Here is a 23,307-nt window from a genome sequence, read left to right on the forward strand (position 1 = left end):
AAAATGCTATAAATATTGACCAGCCAAGTGGGAGACCAATCCCCATTAGAGATATTTACCGATGGAGACTCAGATATTAAGTTTAATAAGAATAATCCTAGCCTTCCCCCCTTTCGCAATAAGTATTTTTCTAAAATTTATCATAGAATGCTTTGTGAAACCAATGAACTAAATTTTTTTACATTCTTGTACAAGTTTCCTAATTCATAGGATTCAGTTCCCAGGCGCCCTCTTTGCAGGTATTGAAATGTGAATATTGAAACAACTGAACACTGCCAATTTGAATGTAATATGGTGAGGTCTGCACAACATACCTTGCTTTGTAAACTGCTAAAATTCTTCAAACACCCCAAATTATCACTGTCACCCAAGGGCTTAGCCAACTATACAAGCACACAGAACATCGAAACTGGCATCTATCATCTTAAACTTGAGCTCATAGAGTTGAAAGATCTACTAAAAGATATTTGAAAATATTTAATAAATATGAGGCAATCAAGCCAGTAGCTCTGTAGCCCACAGAGTGAAGCAAAAGGAAAAGGGCTAAATAGTATAACTGAAAAGCCCGCCTGCTGTTAAATAGAAGAAGAAGGTAATAGAACATCATACTTTCTGCATAAAACCCTGCTGTGAATTAGAAGAAGAAGAAGATAAAACCGGTAAAAGAGTAAACCCAGAAACGGACTTCTAGGCTTATTCATAGCCAAAAGTTTCAGGCCCATCGGACAGACTCGGTACTTTTTTAATCTCCTTTGTTAGAGGAGGGACCGATTTCAATGGGATCAATTTTTTGAGTGATTTTTTGTGCATTGGTTCTCTTGACCCAAGGAGTTACGGCTAAAAGTAATATAACTCTACTCTCAATTTTCGATCGAATGAGCATCCTCTGAAGTTTCTACGACCACGAGGTGGGAGGGTATTTAGGAGAGGACAGCCCATCTCTTACACGGAATAAATTCTGCTCGTTTGAGTGTTCAACGTTACTCTTTACTTTCATAATAAAAGGTTCGGACCAGAAATATTCCTGGAAATCAACAGCGATTAAATATCAATTTCTATCTCCCCCTTTTCCTTAGAACTAATTCTGTAGTTATCTCAAGGCCTAGTGAGAGTTAAAATATTTTTGGCATTAAAATGGACTCTTTGAGCCATCTACCCCCCTCGCGCCTACAAAATCATTGAGCCAAAATTATTGAGCCTACAAAGTGATTCATTCATAAAACCTGATGCGCCTTCACACATCATTGCATATATTTTTATGAAATATGAAGCAAATTAGTTTGGTTAAATGAAGTTTTAAAATAAATGCTATAAACATTTTTCTGCAATAAGAAGGGAGGTATCGCCCTGCTGCACCCTTATTCAGGCTCAGTCCAAATTAAGGTGTATGACAAACTAATTCCTAAACCCAATCACATGCCAGCATTGCCTGACTTTTTGTTCTACCGTCGTCTGTTAGAATCTAGTGCTGAACGAAAAAAAAGGTTGACGAAAAATGTAAACAAGTAAAAACGAGGTAATGACTATGGATTAAAACAAAGAGAAAAATAAACAAAAACAGAAAAAAATGCACTATTACTTGTCTTCCACCAGTGTATAGTTTCATTATTTATTGTTTGTATAGAAAGATTTCCTTATTATATGTCTGATTTATTTTTGAAATAAGCCAAAAAAGAAATTGTGGTGTAGGATACAAGAAGAAAGACTTAATAAGTAGAATTCAGCAATTTTGAATTTTTGGGGTTTTGGTTGCCTTTAGGTGGTGTTTTTTCTCCTTCAAATCCGGTAATTTTTTCCCTTCTTTTTTAGTTTGTTTTTCTCTTGTTTTTGAAACAGTATTTCGTTGATGCAATAGTACTCTATTGTATTTTGTGATACATTTTTTGACTCGTTCCAGTATGGTGATGTTGTTTATAAAGGGTATGGCACAAGCAACGCATTGGCAAAACAAGACGCTTGTGAGCGTCATCTTGAAGCTATTATTAAAACCAACATGGAGAAGCTGAAGGCTCCAAAAAAAAGTAAGTCATTGTTGTCTATTATAGCTACTAGTTTGCTATTATTTCCTTGAATCTACTTGGTAGTATTGCCTTAAAGCAAGATAGAGGGGTAAAGGCATGTTGCTGGTGGTGTAGTAGAATTTTCATGGTGTTCCATTTCAGCCTGTATTAAGCCTTTCCAAATTCTTGTCAATTCCTGCCTGAAATAAAATGAGGACCTCCAACTAGATTGCCAACTAAGAGAATCTGTCTCAGAGGCCTGAGAATTGAATTGAATTTATTGAAAAAAGACAAAGCAAGAAATATATAACTGAATACCAAAATCAACGGTAAATTACACAAAAAAAATAACAAACACTTCAACATATTCTCCCCCGTAAGGCTCTATGGCCAGGAAAAACAGGGGAGAAACAAAACTAAAAAAATAATTAAACAAATACATTCATTAAATATTTTTTAAATAATAAATTCACAGAACCAAACCAAACAAGACCCCCCCCCCATCCCAAAAAAATCCAAGCTAGGTAAGGGAGTAATACATGAATCCACCCACACAAATAAAACACATAACCAATCCGGAGACCTCAATTCATCGGAAAGCCGGGGAAAAAAAAATTAATTTGCTAGAAAATCTCTAACATACTTTTTGAAGATACCAAACGAGCGGCAGCTCCGCGCAGACTCCGGGAGTGTGTTCCAAATCATTTTACAAGCTATCAGAGGGTTAAAGTCAGACTATATTGACTGAGTATAAGGTATTTGTAAATTATTGGAAGTGCGGAAAAAATAAGTGGATTGCTCGAAAATAAAAAAATATATTATTATATAGGGCAGCAGGAAGCTGGCCATGTAACCTCAAAAAATTAAAAGAAGCACAAGACAGAAAATAGAGAGATCTCAAGTCAAGCAAGGGTTTAAGTAAGGAACGATTAATATCCTGTTTAAGAGTCTTTGTTTTATCATATAGTTTTGAAAATGGCTTCAGAGAGTGAGGGAAAAGTTGACATCCAAATAATAGAACAGTATGAAACATAAGGCTGAACTAGGCTGTAGAATAGGAGTCAAAGTATTGACCCTGGAAAAATGTATTTCAATTTTTTAAGGATCCTAAGGCTTCTGGGGATTTTTATTTTAATAAGGTCAATATGAGGCTTGAAAGACAGATTTTCATCAAACAAGATGCCTAGGGATCGAACACAACGATCCCTAGGCCTATTGAGGGAACCCCTCGATACATGTATTTCGTTTAAACCAGAACAAGCCATTGAAACTCTTGAGAAAGTAAGAAAATATGACTTTCCAACATTCAAGGCAAGATAAGTAACACAAACCTCTGAGTAACTCTTTCAAAAAGGGCAATCATGTTTAAACGAAGATCGGCCTCAGTCTTACCGGCTGTGCCAAGAGTACAATCATCTGCACAAGCTATAAGTATATTAGAGAAAGGCAAACTCTTGTCACAAAAAATGAAAGTTGTATGTTGCCTAACACAACAGCAAGTGGTGGGTTTTAGATCTTTTACCGCATTTATAAGGTCATAAACATAAATTAAAAAGAGTATCGGCCATATAACAGATTCTTGTGGAATATCAAACTCTATCTAAGACAGGTTGGAAAAGAAAGCATCAACCAAGATAACTCGACCAGATAAATATGATAAAAACCAAGAATAAGTACTCTCTCGGATCCCAATATGGTAAAGTTTCCAAAGAAGAATCTTGTGTGTAATTGAATCAAATGCTTTTTGTACGTCGAGAAAAAGAGCAGCAGGAGTAAGATCAGAGTCAAGAGACGTATGTACATAATTTAAAAGATTCACACATTCATGTTCAGTTGAGTTCTCTGTCCTAAAATTCAACTAAGGGTCATGAAAAAAATGTTTAGAATTAAGAAAATCAAGAAGTCGAGAAAGTACAGCTTTTTCAATAACTTCAGTAGGCACCGATAAGAGAGACATAGGACGATAACTAGTAGGGTTGTTCCGTGATCCACCTTTAAAAGTATAATAACACGAGCACGCTTTAAACCACTTGGGAAGACACCCTTGTCAAAAGACATATTACGAGACAAGTCTCGTAAGAGCAGAAACGATGACAGGAATAATGAACTTGACAACCTTAGTAGAAATACAGTCTGGGCCAGAAGATGAAGAGCCCTTCAAACTATTGGCAATTCTGGCTATTTCAACTTCATAGATAGGCTCCAAAGCCATTGATTTAAGACAATGAGGTCCAAGTTAAGACCTAATATCATTTAGAGAAGAAGAAGGACTTCAGTAAGAGGCTGTAGTTTTCCCGATATTAGCAAAATAAGAAGTAAGTGTGCCTTTCATTTTTGCTCACCCTCTACGATTTTACCATCAATCAAAACACTTGAAGGGACAGAAGGGGGTCAAGAAGATTGCCTTATAACAGAATTCATTACTTGTCATGTTGTCTTAATGTCTTTACAGCACGTAGAGAATTTACTATAGTAAAATGACGATTTGGCCCTCCGGCAAAGCGAATTGTAAATTCTTCTATAAGCTTTAAAAAGTTTGAGTCGATAATTGCGCGAAGATGGCTTAGAGGACCTGTAGGCCTTTCAAAGGTTTTTTTTTTTTCAGCTCCTAAGGAGTCCAGGAGTCATCCAAGGATTCAAAGGGGTTGTTCTCTTCGACCCAAGATTCAACTAGAATGCATAACAAGTTTCCAATACAATTTCTTTCAAGAGTCGTAAAAACAATTAACAGCTGAATCTACCTCAGATTCATTTTCATAAGTACCCCACAAATCATCTGCCAACCACAATTTAAGAAGAGCCAACTCCTGATTATGAAATTTTAAAGACGAAAAACTAGCTCCCTGTTGCCTCCTAGGTAAGGAGTCAGAAAAATCATACGCGGAAAAAACAGGTAAATATTCTGAGATATCACTCATCAATACAGAATTTTGCACCAAAGTCAACGATGAAAAATTTATTCAAGCAAAGAAGCAGTAGTATCAGTTATGCGAGTTTTAATACATGCTGAAGGTAATGTGCCACAAGCAGGCATAGATGAGAGAAAATCCAAGGAAGAAGATGCCCTCCGGTCACACAAATTAATATTGAAGTCACCCATAATGACAAGTTCACAGGAATGTTGTTGGGTTACTTCCAAAACCTCATCAAGAATCTGAAGGAAAGATGGAACAGACCCACTAGGAGACACGTATAGATTACCAACAATCAGAGGATAGCAGAGATAGCAAAGAAGTTTTGTTATTTCTTCTTCTGACACCAAGGGAGATCAAGCTTAGGCGTGACCTCCTGTGTGGCTGGCTAAAGAACGGGCGAAGCCGGGATTTATATAATTCAAATTGAGCATTTGTTAGCTGTGCTTACTCTTCAGAGCATAAATACTCTTTGGAGTATGTGAGTTGAATGCATGGGGGTAATACTGCAGGACACTTTTCTCCTCCTTACTTTACTCAAAGTTTCACTCTTTACTTTCTCCCATGATGTTCTCCATTCGTTTATACTAGTGGTTCCCAAACTTATTTGGTCCCTCACCCCCTGTCAAGAAAAATATTCCTCGGTGTCTCCTGGAAATTATTCCTTTCTTAAATTTTTGTAGTAAGTCAACAGAAAGATGTATGTATTCATATTTCTACCTGGTTAGAAAACAAAGTGCCGTAGAAAGGGGTAACTTTGAACGTTATTCTTGCCTTTCTTTAATATGGATTTCAATGTTTTGTACTGGCCAATTGTTAAATTTTGTATTAAGTTGAGGTTTGCTCTGTTGTTCAAACCTTTTGGAAGCCCTGTTGATGAATCTGTTAATCCCAGGAAGGTACAAATGAAGTTCATGTGCAATTCAGGTTAGTTTTGACAAGAGTTAACATTTTGGCCTTTTCCTGATTCCTTCTCACATACTTCTGTTTCTTCTTTGGATGGAAATTATTTTACAATCAAAAGGAAAGGCAAATGATTATAAAGCTAGATTCAAGGGAAGAACAGAAAATAAAACGAAAAATAAATTTTGCCATCAGCAAAAATCTGAAAAATTAACTTAAGGCAATTTAATTTGGGTCCTTTGTAGTTTCATTTGATGGATTTTAATGTCAATGTCATTTTCAGAAAAGGCCCATGACCTTAGCTTAGCCGCTAAAAAGGTTTATTTACCAGGCCATGGTTTACCTACCCAATTTAACAAGGTAAATACAGGGCGAAAATAAATCATCTTTAAACTTCCAAAACGGAAACAGAATTTAATTCTCGGAACTAAGCTTATCAGAAGCAACGCTCTAACGTTGACTGTAGTAAAGAGCCACAAGGCTTCAATGTAAAATTTTATTTAATTTGTTTCCCGGTCACTCAAGCAGTTCGTGGTAACGAACTGTAAGTAAGGAGTGAGCCGGCTCAATAGTAACCGAAACTCTAAAAAAACGCATTTTGATACCAATAGATACATGAAAAGAATCAGATATACTGATTTTAAATATATAAGTTTCATCAAATTTAGTCCTCATCACAAGTTACGAGCCTGAGAAAATTTGCCTTATTTTCGAAAAAAAGGGGAAACACCCCCAAAAAGTTATAGAATCATAATGAAAATCACACCATCAGATTCAGCGTATCAGAGAACCCTATTAAAGAGGTTTCAATCTCTTATCTGCAAAAATGTGGAATTTCGCATTTTTTGCCAGAAAGATTGGATGCGTGTCTAATTTTTTTTTTTTTTTTTTTTTTAAGGGGTGATCGTATCGACCCAGTAGTCCTAGAATGTTGCAAGACGGCTTATTCGAGCGGAAAATATAAGTTCTAGTGCCCTTTTTAAATGTTCAAAAAATTTGGAGGGCAACTAGGCCCCCTCTAACGCTCATTTTTCCCCCAAAGTCACCAGATCAAAATTTTGAGATAGCCATTTTGTTCAACATAGTCGAAAAATCTAATAACTGTTTTTGAGGACGACTTAATCCCCCACAGTCGCCGGGGGAAGAGCTGCAAGTTTTTAACTTTGCCCATTGTTTACATATAGTATTTGTTATTAGGAAGTACACATACGTTTTCGGGGGGATTTTTTTCTGGGGGGGGGGGGTCGGGGGAGAGGGTTACGTGGAAGGATCTTTCTGTGGAGGAATATTTAATCGGAGAAAATAATCTTCTATGAAGGGCGCGCCGGACTTCCCAGCACTATTTAAAAAAAGATCAGAAATTAAATAAAAAAACAAGTTTTTTTCAACTGAAAGTAAGGATTTACATTAAAACTAGAAACGAACAGAAATTATTACGTATATGAGGGGGGTTTGTCCCCTCGTCAATACCTCGCTCTTTACGCTAGAGTTTTTTAATGCTTCCAAAAGAGCTATGTATTCTAATTAAACGGCCTTTGTGATTCAGGGGTCATTCTTAACGAATTGGAACAAAATTTGAACTTTAGCGTAAAGAGCGAGGTATTGAGGAGGGGGAAATCCCCTCAAATATGTAATAATTTCTGTTCGTTTTAAGTTTAAATGTTGCTCCTTACTTTCAGCTGAAAAAAAACTTCTATTTTTAACTTAATGTATAGAAGAGATTGTCTTAAAAGCTTTGGAGCGGGGTTATTCGATTAGAAATTGAAAGATCTAGTGTTGTTTCTAAGAGCCAAGGGAATGTAAAGCAACCAGCCTCCTTCCCTTGCCCTTTTTGCTACCCGATCCCTCTGTTACCCCCCAAGCCATCCCATCAAAACTTTTAGATAGATATTTTGTTCAATCTTGAAAAAGGTCTAATAGATATATCGTAGCAAACTACTCAAAAAAGCCTCTGTTTCACCTAAAATGTTGAACGAGTACAATGACAATTTAGAGGTGACTATTCAGGATGTGCCTTAGTCGGATATTTATAATTACGATGAAACCAACTTAACAGAAAACCCGAAAAAAAATGTATTGTGGAAAGAAGTGCCGAATACCCCTCCAGCAAAGGGAGCTTTTATGATGGATGTTTGTTCATCGAAAAGTTCTTCATGGGTCTTATTTATAATGCTTTTTTGTGTTGGAGATCAGTGTTCCTTCTTCTGTCGGCCTGCTGAACTTGATATGCCTACCGAAAAACAGGGATGGATCCTTCTACTTTTCCACAGTGGAAGACTTAGCATCCATCCGTCCCCACCAGGTGGAGGGAGATTTCCAGTCCTCGACTCACTCACGGAACGATCATTACTTTGTTCATCTGATACTTGACTAATTTTACTTTTCTTTGCCTTTTTGTTTTAAAACTTATGTAGAATTTATGTCAATAAACTTTTATTGTTACTGGAAGTTCGATTCCATAATGTGTCCTAACTGCTCCAACTGTTGTTCAAAGTTACTCGTAAAGGATTTTAGTTTTCAAATTCTAACACCCCATGAGGTAGCTTTGAACACCTTTTAGGATTCCTGACCAGCAGCTTGGGACAGCTACCCTTCCAACAAGAATCACCTCTTCCCCAAACGTTGAACGCACTTTTGAGTAATTACTAGTATCAAGAAAAATATTTCAAAATAACAGACCCTGTTGTAAGCAAGCGTTTCTTGTGTTCGTTTTTTTTTTTTTTTTTTTATCTCATTTGTTTTTTTTTAAATGCAAGTTTTATTACGTTTCTATTTTTCTCCTTTTTTTACTCTAATTGGGCTTATTATAGCTTGCCATAGTTGTCTTAAAATCAAGCATTGTCTTTACTTAAGACTGTTTATAGTTTATCTTTACTTTTTCAAAAATAAAGAATTTATGTCATTGTCGAAGTTGGTTGTTCTTGGAATGGGTATCATTTCATGAGGGTCAGACACAGACGCAGGTGGGTTTTGGGGCCCAGACCGTCTTGCTCATTCTACAATTCTAAATTTTGCTATACGTTTTTTTTTTTCTATTTCCTACCACTTGGCAAAAATGTCATCTCTACGACTGCTGACTTTATAATTGCTTCTTTGTGCTAAGTTAAACTTCTGGTAACTATTAACGTTGTTATTTACTTCCATATGATTGAAATTATTTTATCTGATTTGACAATCGAAAATCAAATTTTTTAGTTGCTTTTCTTCTTTTTTTTGAAAATAAATATTGACTGAATATATTAATTTTTTTTTTTTTACCTTCCGAATAAAATAGGCTACCATTAACCTTTGTTTTCCGCTATCCAACTTTTCGTTTTTTCTGTACCTGGCTTTCAAAGGACGAATTATTTTTGTCAGATCGAACTCTCGGCTGTAAATATTCGCGATATGCCATAAAGAAGAAAGAAAAGTACAAAAAAATAGAAGAAAAATGATAAATATAACAAATTTTCGACAAATAGAAGATGTGTTAGGTTTCTCCTCCCCTTTATTTGGTTATAATGTTGTTATGTTAGAGGATATTTTTACCAAATAATAATATATGTTTCTACCGTAGGTGGCGAAGAGAATGGTTCTAGCCCACCGGAGGAGAGCGAAATCCCTTGGGGTCCCATTTTTGGGTTTGTTATGAAAAAGTACTTGGACTCTCTCAGTAAGTTTTTTATTTTTTTTAGCAGTAGTAGTATACTAATAGGAAAAGTAAAAATTTTATCTTTTTAACAATGCTACGCTTTTCTTGATAGCCTTGGTGAGTTAAAATACAGTAGCATTTCGAGTTCTTCGTTTGGGAAAATAATCTTTTCGTATTATTGTGCCCGGTGTGATTGAAGCCAAAAGGTGAGCAAAAATAAGTTTTTTTTTTGTGTGTTTCATTTGTTTTATGTACGTGGGTTTTGCTTGTTTTATTATTATTATTAAAACGTAGCTCCATAGGGACATCACAAATTAGTTACTTTGAGCTAATTTTGTAGATAATTTTGCCTAATCTGCGAAGGGAAAATTTGTGTTCGCTTCCAGTTTTAACTTGGCTCTTACTTAACTCATGCAGGATTCGCAAGATGATTGATGGAGCAGAGACAGTATGGACACAATTCTCAATGCCTTTTTTTATGCTTTTTCTAAGTATAATAATGGTATCATTTTCAAACAAAATTTAAATCCCTTAAGTAGTGGGGTCCCTAAAGTGACAACTAATTCCTTATGAAACTTCCTTATCCTGGAAGACACTCTAAATATTCTATAATACTTACATCATTTCACAAAACTACTAGTGTTGTGAATGATAAGGTGTACAATGTATTGACAGCAACCGCCACTAATTATGACACTCGAGTAATAATTAAGTCAATAAACCGAGAAAAAATAAAACTAATTTAAGAAAGTCTCGTCAAAAAGACAAGAAAAATTATTTAGTAAATGATAATATAGTAATGAAACACACTTTTAAACAAAATATGAATAAGTTAAATAAATCATAAGTAAGACATGTTTCTGAAAAGTTGTTATTAGAAGCCCAAATTGGCCAAAATTGCACTTTTAGAGTCAATCAACACGAAAAACAAAAACAAGTAAATATGACAAGGCTGGCCACGAAAAAATATGATCGTAAAAAATGTCGAGTAATTAAAACTCACAGAATTGAAAGGAAATAAATAAAGCAAATAAACACTATGACAATTTAGTCTTGTGGCTAAATAATGCAAAACGCAATTTAGTTTAAAAGAAAAAACTAAAAAAGCTCAAAATTGTCAAAATAAACATCAAACAATTATAAGGTAAAAAAGGACCGAGGAGATTCTAATGTTTAAAAGTAATTAATAACTATTAAAAACAAAAATTACTGTCAACCTCTGAATTATAGTCCCTCTTCCCTCCTGCGAAAGTATTCTAATCTTTTTAATTAATAACTGTTTGAAAAAGGGGTGCCTTGAAGTCCTGGCTGGCATTAATTGCGTCTAAAAATAAATCTTTTAATAATGATGACGTAAAATTTGATGAAAACATTTACTTATTGTATTTTTATATTGTGAAGTTAAAACCTTATTTTCAATTTTTAAGTTGAAGCTCTGTTTCTGAGACAAAACTTTCTTTTGCCATAGTGTAGTTTTGCCATTATTGTAAATTATTGTAAGATTTTTTTTTTTTTTTTTTTTTTTTTTTTTTTTTTTTTTAAATAGTAAAAAACTACTCATAAGAATGGTTTACTTTTAATCTTTCTAGTGGCCAAAACAAGTTTTACTTTAATGCGCTATTTTAAGGTGATCACATTTACTTGAAGCCTAAAATATTTTGAGAACCTGCAGTGTTTGCACAAAGGGATCTTACTGGCAATTTTGATTGTCAGTACGGATTTACTTTTCTTTTTCTTTAAACGCCAATATTAAGGGGTCCATTGATTTTTGAATTAAAACCAAGTTACTGGCATCAAGCCATGGCTAATTGGCGAAAAGCCAAGACAGATTTCCATGGCCTAATGCCAACACGGCTGCAGATGCTTCTCAATCTGTCCAAGGCTTCATTATTTACTTTTCCATAAGTTTTTATTTCCTTTATAGCTCCTCAGTATTTTAGCAGTGAATTAAAAAAAAAGAAAATCAGAAAATAGAAAAAAAGATGCCTTCACCTGTAAATGTATTAAAAAGCTAAAAAAATTTCTACCAGAAAAACTGAAAATTGGTGTGCGTGTAACTGGGTCCTTTCAAATGAAACGAATCAACCCCATTCAACTCAAATAACTCAATCCCTATATAACACAGCCCTTGTTCAACTTAACCCATTTACCTATACTTTATTCAAGAGATCCCCATGCAAGTCAACCTGTTTTAAGTCCTTGTGCAACACAGCCCCTTATTTAATTCATTTTCATCTAACTCAACTCTAACTCCACCACCACTTACTTGAACTCAACGCAACTCAACCAACAATTAATTTAGTCCAATGCAACTCATTCCTCATTCGTTAATTCCCGTTCAATTCAATGTTTTTTGTTGTTTTATTTTGTATTTTTGTTTAGATACATAATTAATTTATTAGTGGCTGAACCAGAGAACCGGTATTTCACATCTACAACTACAAAACAAAAACTATAAAACACTAAAAAGAGAGAAATAAACGCAACAAAACGAGAAAGGAGAAGAAAAAAGACTACGAACTAAATCATAAACATATCACTTTAGAAATTAGCTATGAACATTGATCAAATCGGGCTGTATCAATAAGAAATTGAATCACTCGAGAACGAGTAAGTTTACAAACACTTACTTACTTACTTACTTAATCCGGCCAGATTGGCCGACTCGGGGCTTCTCCTCTGACTGAACTATGGTAGAGCTTCTTATACGATTCCCTGTTCGCTGCAGTTCGAAGGAGTACCGACAGGGGATGGCTGGGAAAGTTTTCCCTCCAGCGCTTGGGAGGTCGTCCTTTTGGGCGGGAGACATTAATCCTTCCTTCAAACGCAATTTTTGGAAGTTGGGCTGGGGACATCCGCTGAACATGGCCTGACCATCGAAGCTGTTGAAGCTGGATGGTCTGCATGATGGTCTGGGAATAGTTGAGCGAAGACAATAGCCGTTCGTTTGATATTCGGTCAAGGTAGGTGATGCCAGCAAGCTTCCTGAGGAATTTTGTTTCAAAGGCCGCCAACCGGCATTTGTCTTCTGCTTTCAAGGTCCATGTCTCTGCTCCGTACGTTGCTACTTGAACCACAAGAGCTCGAAAAAGGCGTGTTTTTAGTTTCAGCGACAGATGTTTGTTTTTTCAGATCGATCGCAATGACAAGCATGCTGAGGCAAGGGCGAGGCGTCGTTTAATATCTTTTGAGGAGTCGTTTGTGGACGTAAGCTCACATCCTAGGTAAACAAAATTGTCAACCCACTCGATCTCTTCCCCCAGGATCATAAATTCGCTGGGTTGAAGGCCTGTATCTGTATGCCACGTTACCTTCATGGCTTTTGTCTTGTTAGCATTGATTTTCAAACACTTACAAACACTTTGTAACAAATTTCAAACACACGTAAACACTTAGTGTTTACAGACACTAAGTAAATATAAATCTAAAGGATATAAGATTAACAACTCACTTAAACAATTTATCAAGAGCTGAGGGAAAAAATAATTATTACATTCAAAGAGGACATGATAGCAATTTTCAACATCACTACACGAGCTTTTTTTGTTTCACTAGATTTTTCTTTAAACAAGTTTATAAACTTTCGACTTTTGACATGCATTTTATTTTTTCTCCGAAAAAAAATTCTTCTTTTTTTTATTAATGGCAACAGTAAGACCAAACAATTTTTAAGCCAAACAGCCTCTTAGACCGAGAGGACAAAAACGTCTCGTTTTGCAATCGCCAATGACATGATTTAATATACCAAACCCTATACGTCCTGTAAATTACCGTTCGTTACGTGTGTTTAAGTGAAGTCAAGGTTGCATTGACTTGGGTAAAATACGGCTCTTTTTACAATTATGAAGAAAATACTGTTGATTAATCAAATTAGCTATTTTCTAGCAAGAGATATGAATGTTGTAACCTCATTGGTAGCATGCTCCCCATAAGCACGACGAAGATAGTTTTTTATTCTATATTGGCCTGCCATAATACAAAAACAACGATCAAAAATGGGATTTTTAAGGCCAAACAAAAATACTAAAAAAAAACACACATAGCGAATATTCTGAGAGGACAACCGTCTCTATTCTTTAGCACGAACAAAAAAATATATTCAAGGAAATTGCCAAAAAAAGACAAAGAAAAAACCAAAAGCAAACGTGGAAAGTCAATGTGAAAAAACAAAACAGTCAATAAAAACCAAAAGTTAAAAGATTAATAAAATTCAATAAAATTAGAAGAAAACCAAATACTTTATAAACATAAAGTGAGTTGTTCACCAATATCTGCGATTTCCATAAAATCCAAAACTTGAACTGTCATCTATGGATACTAGCAAACAACTGACAGAAATCTCATTTATTCAAACAAACGAAACAGCAATTAAATAAGTTGGAGAACAATGTCATCTGATTTCTGATTCTAATAATTGTATTCCTTGCAGAAACCCTTTAAGATCTAAGTGGTTGATGGTACGTTTGATTTTGTGATTACAAAGGTGGTTCAAGGTTTATTTCAGGGATTACTAAAGTAATCCTTTTAGTTTTTGGTACTTCTTTTTCCTGCAGTTAGCATAAAATATTCAAACATATTCAACATTATTTACCTTTCGGGAATCGTGTAGGCTAATCAATATGCGATCGATTCTTTGGAATAGCTATTACTAATGAAGTAAAAAATGATTGCGTGATTAGATCAAGCCCGTGAACTGAGTGCCGGATGTGGCTATAACTCCTTTTTTGCTTGTTTTGCTTCTGCAGAGCTCGTAGGCAATTTACAATATTTAGTATGTTTATACGTTTTGAATATATAAACTTTATAATGGACGTTAATTGTGTCCTGTGGTGGGTTTAATCTCAACTTGGTAACAGGGGATCCAGAATTCGAAACACGCTGCAGTACTCATGCGGGGACCTATATGGTCGGAAGCGTTGTCAATTGTTTATAATACAATACGTTAATTTTAGCTAATACTTTATCGGTAATATTTGGCAAAATTTTAGTTCACCGGAAATTGAAGCTGCCAGACGCTAAAACCACTTTTAATCTATAAGTTTTCCTAATTTGAGCGAGCCATAAAGGCCTGATAGACCTGCCCAGTGTCGTCTGGCTAGGTTAGGCTCCCTCCTTTAAGTTTGTTGGGGAAAAAAATGTACAATGTCCATCTGTAGCAGTGTTTCTCGATCTTTTGACTACTCTGCGACTATTAAGATATTATGCGGCTCAACGAAACCTTGATCAATAAGTACGATATGTCTTTCATTTTCATCATAGTAAGTATTCATTTAACTTTTTGGTTGAAACTCCAACTTGAACCGGTTGTAAAATATTGGTGATAAAGATTTTAGGTTTCAGTAATGAAGAACACCCCTATTGACGCTCCCTTGGGTTTCAGTTTCGTTAATTTTTACTGTTATCTTGTATTTTTCAGCTGGAGTTCAGTCAACTCCGCAGATGATTAATCCCGCCCAGTTTTTCGCTCCGGTCGCTGGAGGTTATCCGTTTCAAGATTTTGCTACGCAACCAACTCCTACTGAAGGTTCAGATATTAAACCGCCTGTAAGTTCCCCAAGAGCTCCTTACAACTCATATTGATAAAGGTCTCAAATACGCCACACTTGCAAAAAATTCTCTGTTTTTCTAATATTTTTTCATTGACAAAAATTCATTTTGTCAATTATCTATTATTTGTCATTATTTCGTTACTTCCCAACTCTTCATCATTGATGCAAGCCGCTGATGCATAGAAATATTTCGACGTTGCTAAAATATTGCAACCAATAGTTTGCGAAAAACATACTAATAAAAATCGTGTTGATTAAGAAACTAACAGTAGCTGTCCACTTTCTGACATTGATTAAGAGCAAAAAATACCTGGGACATTTCATTCCCTTATAATTTGATATTCCCTTTCCTTTTTCAATGCTAGTTTCGTCTCCGTATAGTTTGCTGTTTGGTTTAAAGAATCGTGTTGACGCACGCTATATGGGACACGGTAATATGCGGTAAAACCCTCAATGTATATGTAAGACTTAGTTGTATACAGATGTGACTCCGAGGTTAATAGTATACGGTACGGGTTAAAGGTTCTACTCGACGGTCCAGGAGAACACATATAAAGTTGCTTTTAGGCAATGGTTTTTAATTTTAATTTTGAAGGAAGGAACCAATCTTGGTGATGGCTCTCCCTTCTCCCTCTCCCTCTCCCTTCTCATATGCTTAGATATGTTGAAGTTTAGATAAAAGCGAATTTTAGTTGGAGACGTATTAGTGGAATTTTTTTATGGGGAAGAAGGAGCATTGAAAAAAAAATGTAGTTCGAGCCGAAAAAATTTAATTCGAGTTCCGTGAATGGTAATCTTGTATTTGCAATACGACATAGGATTCCAAATAAATGATATAAGTGTGTATGTGTAAATCTATATGAGGGAGAATCTTAAAATTTTTGAACTGGAAAATTATCTGAAAATATTAGGAATTAGGGGGATCTTAAGAGTGGGAGTCGTTTATATTGGTAATATCACTTTATACTCAATATCATGGAAAAAGTTTATATTGTGTTATGATTTCTAATGTTAAAGCTAACCAATTAGTGTCTCTTTTTGTTTTCATCTGCATCAGAAGATGTTTGATCTCACGTAAGGGCACCTAATATTTAAAAGGATGTGGCAGGTTTTGTGGAAAAATCAAACTTTAAGTCTCAGCCCCCCCCCCCCCCCTCTCTCTCTCTCTCTCTCCCAATGAAGAATATTTACAGGATCAGTTAAATTATAAAAAAATATCAGGTGTTTCAAGTATTGAACAAATAGGGTTTGAATTTTCGCAATACAAGCTATTTAATTTAAAGAATGAAATTGTCATCGCTGGGATTGAGGAGGATCTTGCACAGCTATTTTGGCCTCAGGGGGCTTGGTGTTGTAGTTTATTGTTGGTAGTGGCTATTTTTATTAGTTTTTTTTTAAACAATTAATTGAACCTAAACTGTTGCTCGTTTTTCATTTCAGGCACTTAAGTCAATTCTAGCTATGTCTATTGACATATCCCAAATATGGAGTTCGATTCGTTGTTTCTGTTGACAAAGATGTTGATGGACGAAAAAACAGCGTCAATTTTCAATCATCCCTTTGTTGTCAAAAGACGATATTTATATTAACAAATCAATCGAACAGTAATCTTTCCACAAAATCTTGATATTTTCTGTTTTGTCAACAGGTTGTATAAAAAAAGAGGATTGTAATGAAAGAAAGGTTAAGGAACTCGAATTCTGTATCAAGTGCCCAATTAAAATCAGCTACTCTAATAAACAAGCAAAGATTTTCCCAAGCTAAGAACGTTCTGTGAAACATGGTAACTATTCGAATATTTCGAGGGGATAAGCTTAAGGCTTTATTGTGTATGAGCCTGATTGCTACATTCTCATTATTAATTTTTAATTGGTACATTCACATCATTAATTTTGTCAAATGGTGCATTCACATTATTTATTTTTAACTGGTACGTTCACATTATTAATTTTTTAGTTTTTTAAGTTCACATTATTTATTTCATAATTGATACAGTTAATAAAGGTTGAAATAGGGATAAAATCCTTTTAATAGACAGTGTTTCACAAATAGTGATAGAAATTTACAAAATGCCAGATATTTCGGTCACATAAGCAGTGAGTGTCATCTGTAGTAAAAATTATCTACGTTAATTGATACGTTCACATTATTAATCTTTTAATTAATTTTAATTAGCAAGGAATATTGGGCTTAGAGTCTGTTTTTGCTCTGAGTCGAAAAAATCAATTTTCTGGCAAAAAAAATTACATTTCCTTTTTGACACTGTTGGAAATATGCTGTTGGTATTTTTTAAGATAAATTTACAAATAGATATTTTGAAATAAACATATTTTTTAAGATATATAGGAAAACTCATCATGCCTTTAATGGTATTCTAAATTGCTTCACATAGTTATGTCGCTTGGTCGTACGTACTTTATCGTTTTCTGTCACGACTTGTTTGGTCTAAAGTATTTTCTTGTTTTTTACAGCATAAGCAGGTGCCTGCTAAAAAACTGCCCGAGAATGCAGCTCAATATCATCCAGCTATGCTTCTTAGCAACATGCGACCAGACGTCAAGCTCAATCTGGTGACTGATAATCAAGTTCCTGGGGAAACGCGATTCAAAGTTGGTACTGAAATAGATGGCCGCAAGTTTGAAGGATTTGGTTGGTTCCATTCTTTTCTCTTCTTCTTTTACTTAATGATGGTATATGCTGCTTCCCTCCAGCTCTGTTTTGTTACCCTTATCGCGCTATGTTTGGCATTTTGGGCCTTAGGTCCCTTGTAGGAAGTTATTTCAAACAGGCTTCTAGAAGACAAACCACTTGATAAGGTTGTCACTTGGGTCGCAGCGTAGTCATAAATAAGGTCTAGAAAAAAAACACTTGTTTTTTCCGGTAGGAATGGGTAAAATTATGCTATAGTTCTTTCAGCTTTGGCCATTGCGGGAGGAGGGCTAAAAGTTAAAAACAAAACAAATAAAATTTTTGATATGTGATTTTGCCAAAAGAAATATTTTTAACATTCCAAAAAAATCAGAAGGTTACAGAACAGGAACTTGACACATATTTTCAAGCTGAAGATACAATTTAACCAATAGTTCTTGATCGAAATATGGTTCTAATAATTATAGGAAATAGAATAACACATTGTTTGTGGCTAATTAGTTGTGTATTTGTATAGTTTATACAGAATCAGTTATATAATTCCATTACTTTCATTCTAAGTTGCAATTTCGATTCTTATTCTACCCCTAAATAGAAAATTTATATTTTCTTGTGTTATAAATGACTTTTCCTATAAAATGCTAAAAAAATAATAATTGGAAGACTCTCGAAGATTAAAAACGTTGTTCCGTCCTAAGGCTCAAAGATCCCCTCCCTGCGAAGACAACAGCACCTAGCCCTCTTTACAGCTTTTAAACCTCTCCTGTTTACCTGATACAAGGGGACAATTATTAAAATTGAGCCACGCAAAATGGACTGCTGTTACATTTAACTTAGAGAATATATGCAAGCAGGGATGCTTGCATATATCAGGGATGCTATCTTCCTGTTGTCTCTTTAAAATCTCATAATTTTTCTGTTCTCCATTCAAAGTGACTAAAAAATTATTTGATAAAGCAAACAGTGCTAGCTGATAAAATTAAAGAATGATTAAAACAGCTGTGCAATGGAACCATATATTCTAATAAAGAAAGAACTTCAGAACTTTGAAGTTTTGGAACCCCTTATTCATTACTGAGACAAAAAATAATGTTTTCAGATTTGTGTATGTAGCTGGAATAGTTTCGAAAGGGGTATGGTATAAGGAAAACAAAATATTTGCTACAGTGTTGTGTAACATTATTACTTGGTTAAGATCTCTTGACAGTAGCGACACTTTTGTACCTAATAAAGCGACCAACCGAGGTGGCATGTCTCCCTGCCACTGCTACTACTTCTTTACTCTCAAATTTTAATGAGCTGCAACAAGTGGTTGATGAAATGTCAGGGAAACGACAATTATCAGTTGAATTCCTCCACTACCCGAACCTAGCCCATCAATTGACACTCATGCGACAGTTATTGTCTCTAAAGTGCCTTCAGAGCTGTCTGATCTGATCAAACGCAAAACTGATCTAGATCAAATAGCTGGGCATGAATTAGTTTGCAGCGTGAAACCTGTTAATGACAGATCGTATGTCAATATTGATATATTGGCAATTGAAGATTTTTGTAAATTAGTTCAGAACTTTATTTTCCTGAGTACGGTACAAGCGCTTTTTTGGGATTTTCCGAGGTTTTCCAGTTGATGTTGACCTTTCAGTTATTAATAGGCTGAAAGATAATAAAAGTTCAAATCGATTGGGCCAGACTGTGTCAATTCAGTTTGAACTTGAAGACTCTTTCGTTCAATCCGCTTATTTCAAAGAAGAAAGTAAAGTTGGATATTATTTTTTTCGAATTCACGAATTTAAGGAAGATGCTCCTGTCTGCTGGAGCATCTTATCACAGACTTTAGCATTAACCTTTTGTGTCGAGCCCTCATGATCATGTGTTTTTTACTACTGCTAAAGCCACAAGAGGCCGCCCATCCGGTGGGCTAGCTTGTCTTTTAAGCCTAATCCGAATTTGGCTTCTTCTGTGACTTTCTACTCGGATGAATTTTTTTGGCTGTTTGTAGGGGCACTACAGTTTTCATTATTTCTTATGCTTTATATTTCTCTAAATTGTATGATCATTGGTGACCTTAATATGGATATAAATCGTTCCTCAGTGAGAAGTGATTTGTCGTTAGATTGCCTTCCATCTTATCGTACTGTACCCAAAACTCATCCGTTTTTTTATATTCACCATTCAGGCGGTAAGAGCAATACTGATCACATTATTTGCTCACCTAGTATTACTACATCAATACAGTCCATAGATGATGAAGAAAAAGATTCATACCATGTCCCGATTTCATTGACTTACGCTTAATATAAACCTTACAAGTATTTGTGGAGTACCCCGGTCTTCTAAATGGTTTGAAAAAAGTCATTGGAAGAAAGCTGATGTCCTTCTCTATATTTTTTGCAATAACAAACCTTCTGTCTGCCATATGAGTTCCTTATCATCTGATCCAGTGCACTGTACCAGTGAATTGCAAAAAGGACCTGGATTGCTAACATAATCAAATAATTAAATGTCTAAAAGATGCAGAGGCAGTTGCTGTGCCGTTGCAACGTGTTAGGTGTGGTACGCAAAAACTTATTTGGTCTTTAGATCCTAATTTAAAAACTTAAAAAAATAAAGCAAAGATATGGTTAAAAGTATGGAATAAATATGATAGACCGTATTGTGGAATTGTATCTGACCTTAAGCGTAAGACGCGTAGTAAAAATAAGACATATCTTAAGTCAATGCGTTGTCGTGGTATGGATTTTCATGTGTCAAAGAGAGAATGACGAAAAGTTATTAATTCTGAGTCGATTAGAAATGATAAACCAAGTAGTGATTGTCTTCCTCTATCTGCTTGGCATGAGCATTACTTGTCTATTTTTCTAATGTTAATTACCTTGTGCATTCTTTGTATGCTCGTTCCCTTTCTGTTATTTTTAGTAAACCCCCCCCCCCCTCCCCCCTATCTCAACGCCTTTATATTTCCATTTCTCTTTCGTCCTTAGTTGAAGCAATTAAGTAACTTAAATCAGATAATGTTGGTAACGATGGTATATCTAGATTTTACCCCCCTTATTGACCGTATACACCTACTTTTCCAGATGTCTTTTTACTTCTAGTGTACTAGAGAGTTTCTTGTGTGGTACAATTTATTCAATTTTAAAGAGGGGAAATCTCCTTTAAATTGCTCTTCTTGTTGACCTATTACTGTCTCTTACACCTCCAGTAAAGTTCTTGAGCATGTATTACTACCTTTTGTGACTAATAATATGCTTGAGGGAGATAACCAGTTTGCATTTCGGCCCAGGGTAGGTTGTCAGCATGCGCATCATGTATTATCTTCTAAGGGAAAGAGTATCTATCTTTGTGCTTTAGATCTATCAAAAGCTTTGGATAGTGTATGTCATGGTCAGATTTTTTCTGTTCTTCGTGGTTGTGGGGTCAATCTTTCGGTTATAATGCTTCTTCGTTGCTGGTACTCTAATTCTTTTCTTCGGCTCAAATCGGCGCCTGCTATTATTAAAGTGAAAAGAGATTTAAGGCAAGGCGGAGTTTTATCTCCGACCCTATTTAAATTATGTATTTCGGGAGTTCCTGCAAAGATATCGGCTACCTTTCACTCTAGTTTTTCTGATGTTTCAAATCTTGTCTATGCTGATGACCTGCTTCTTATAAGCCGTTAAAAACTGGTCTATCTGACAGGGTTTCTCGTGTTGCTACTTCTTTTTCGGTTGTAGATAAATGTGAATTTCTTTCTTGTAACAAAAATTGCAGTAGGCTACTCCCCTTCGTTGTGGTGGCTTTACTATCCCTCTCGTAGATTTATCTTCGATGGCTCGATATTTCTATTACTAAGTCTTCCATGCTTGCGCCAACGCAATCTCCGATATATATAACCGCCGCCTTGTCAGGTTTTTTCAGTCGTAAATTATTTTTCCTTTGTTTGTTTTTCTCTTGTTATTCGACGTTTTTCAGTACTGTATTGTAAAGAGTGAGTAAAAATTAAATAATAATAACAATAAAAACAGCTTGCTTCCATGTTTCTCTACATTACTGCTTAATAAAATTGTGCAAGTTGTGAGTTTTTTTCTCCTTTTATGTTTTTTCTCTTGTTTTAGTTTCTTTTATTTTTTATGTGTTACTCTCTAAATGGTTTCCTTGTGATTTCTATTTTCATTTGCATTGTATTTTTATGTGTTTCTCTTTCGTGTTACTCCAAGTATTATACCTTAGTATAGGGTGGGTCAAAATAAATAATAGTAATAATATGTATATAATATGTAATAATAACAATACAAATACGGTATATAAAATGTATATCTTTTCAAGGGCATAATTTTAGGTTAATGCTTTTCTAAATATTCTAAGCTCAGAATAGTAATTCTAATATCTTGGGGGGAAATTCCTTGGAGTGCAGCCTTGGAATAGATACATGCAAATTTAATAAAATTAATTTGTTTTGCAGGTCCTAATTTGAAGATCGCGAAAAAGGAAGCAGCCCGGGTTGCTGTGAAGGCTCTTTTTGGAGTCGATTGCCAGGAACAGTAACTTGAAGAAGGAATACAAATACCTTTCTCACTTTTTTAAATTAAGTTTTCTTTCACATCCTCTTAATATCTGAAATAGAAAAGTGAACAATTGATTAATTTTTTTTTTAATATCTCTTCTTCAAATATAATTCTGAAATTCTCTTATTGGGGAAGAAGTAATTAGTTTCTGGTTGGTGTTATCGCTTAGTGTAATAACGTATGTATTGGTGTTGTATAAAAGTACCAAAATTGTCCTGACTGGGTATACCCCAGAACTCAATTATCATTCAAGTGCCAATAACATCAAAATAAACATTCTTTTTTTTCTCTGGACCCATATTATGTTTTCGCAAACATGAAAACCATGGTTTTATACGAGCTTTATTTTGGTTGTTTGAAAACTATGAAGCTTTTGGGCAATGGCAAATTTCTATCAGTGTTGCCACGTTCGATCGTTCGATCTAACAACGCTTTTCGTACACAAAAATTTAAACCTTAAGAATCTGTTGATTCCCAGAGATAACTTTAACCTTCAGTCGTTTCTTGTCATTTTTTAAGCTAATTTTTCATTTTTTTTTTTTTTTTTTTTTTTTTTTTTTTTTTTTTTTTTTTGTGTGTGTGTGTGCATTCACTGGCTCTGAAAACCGCACATGGAGTTGTTTTTCATTGAAATTCAACTCCTGTTTTTCCTAATTTTAAAATATACTTATGGTACTGTTTCTACTCAACCAGTTCAAGAAACTTTTTTTTATTTTTAATACCCTTGGTTATTAAATTATTTATTACATTCAGCCTAAAATAGCTAATAGCAACAAATTCAGCCCCTAAAATGCTATATAATGCCTAAGTGCTTATAAAAGGGGAATACATTGTGTTCCGTTCTCCACTGTTAGTAATTGAAATGGATCCAGATTTTCGTTATATGTTCTTTGGGGGGGGGGGGCAAAAATAATAATAAGTATATGTTTGGCATAAATGATAATTAGGGTCTAGGACATATCGCATGTATAACGAAGTTATATAAAGCGTATTTATAATTTCGATAGCCCTATAATTCCTCAATATAAAAACTCAGTTTCTTTTCTATATTTGATTATATTGAAATCAATTGCCCTAGATAGTTGTTTCGTCTTTTAATCTATAACTGAATAATTGGAC

General features: G+C 34.9%; 1 protein-coding gene across 3 annotated transcripts in view; it reads left to right on the top strand.

Annotated features, from left to right (window-relative positions):
- Positions 1-22,904, top strand: part of LOC148954779 (double-stranded RNA-specific editase 1-like) — a 60,686-nt gene extending 37,782 nt beyond the window's left edge. For all 3 annotated transcript variants that reach the window (XM_089086746.1, XM_089086747.1, XM_089086748.1), the window contains exons 4-8: positions 1,898-2,021; positions 9,372-9,467; positions 14,863-14,990; positions 17,467-17,644; positions 22,086-22,904. In XM_089086746.1, coding sequence (XP_088942872.1) covers positions 1,898-2,021; positions 9,372-9,467; positions 14,863-14,990; positions 17,467-17,644; positions 22,086-22,168 — 609 coding nt within the window. In that variant the 3' untranslated portion in view covers positions 22,169-22,904. The remainder of the gene's footprint in view (positions 1-1,897; positions 2,022-9,371; positions 9,468-14,862; positions 14,991-17,466; positions 17,645-22,085) is intronic.
- Positions 22,905-23,307: the final 403 nt, after the last annotated feature.

The sequence above is a fragment of the Artemia sp. Qi Xiang Cuo genome, chromosome 3 (genome assembly GCF_049724085.1).
Source record: "Artemia sp. Qi Xiang Cuo chromosome 3, ASM4972408v1, whole genome shotgun sequence".
Lineage (NCBI taxonomy): Eukaryota > Metazoa > Arthropoda > Branchiopoda > Anostraca > Artemiidae > Artemia > Artemia sp. Qi Xiang Cuo.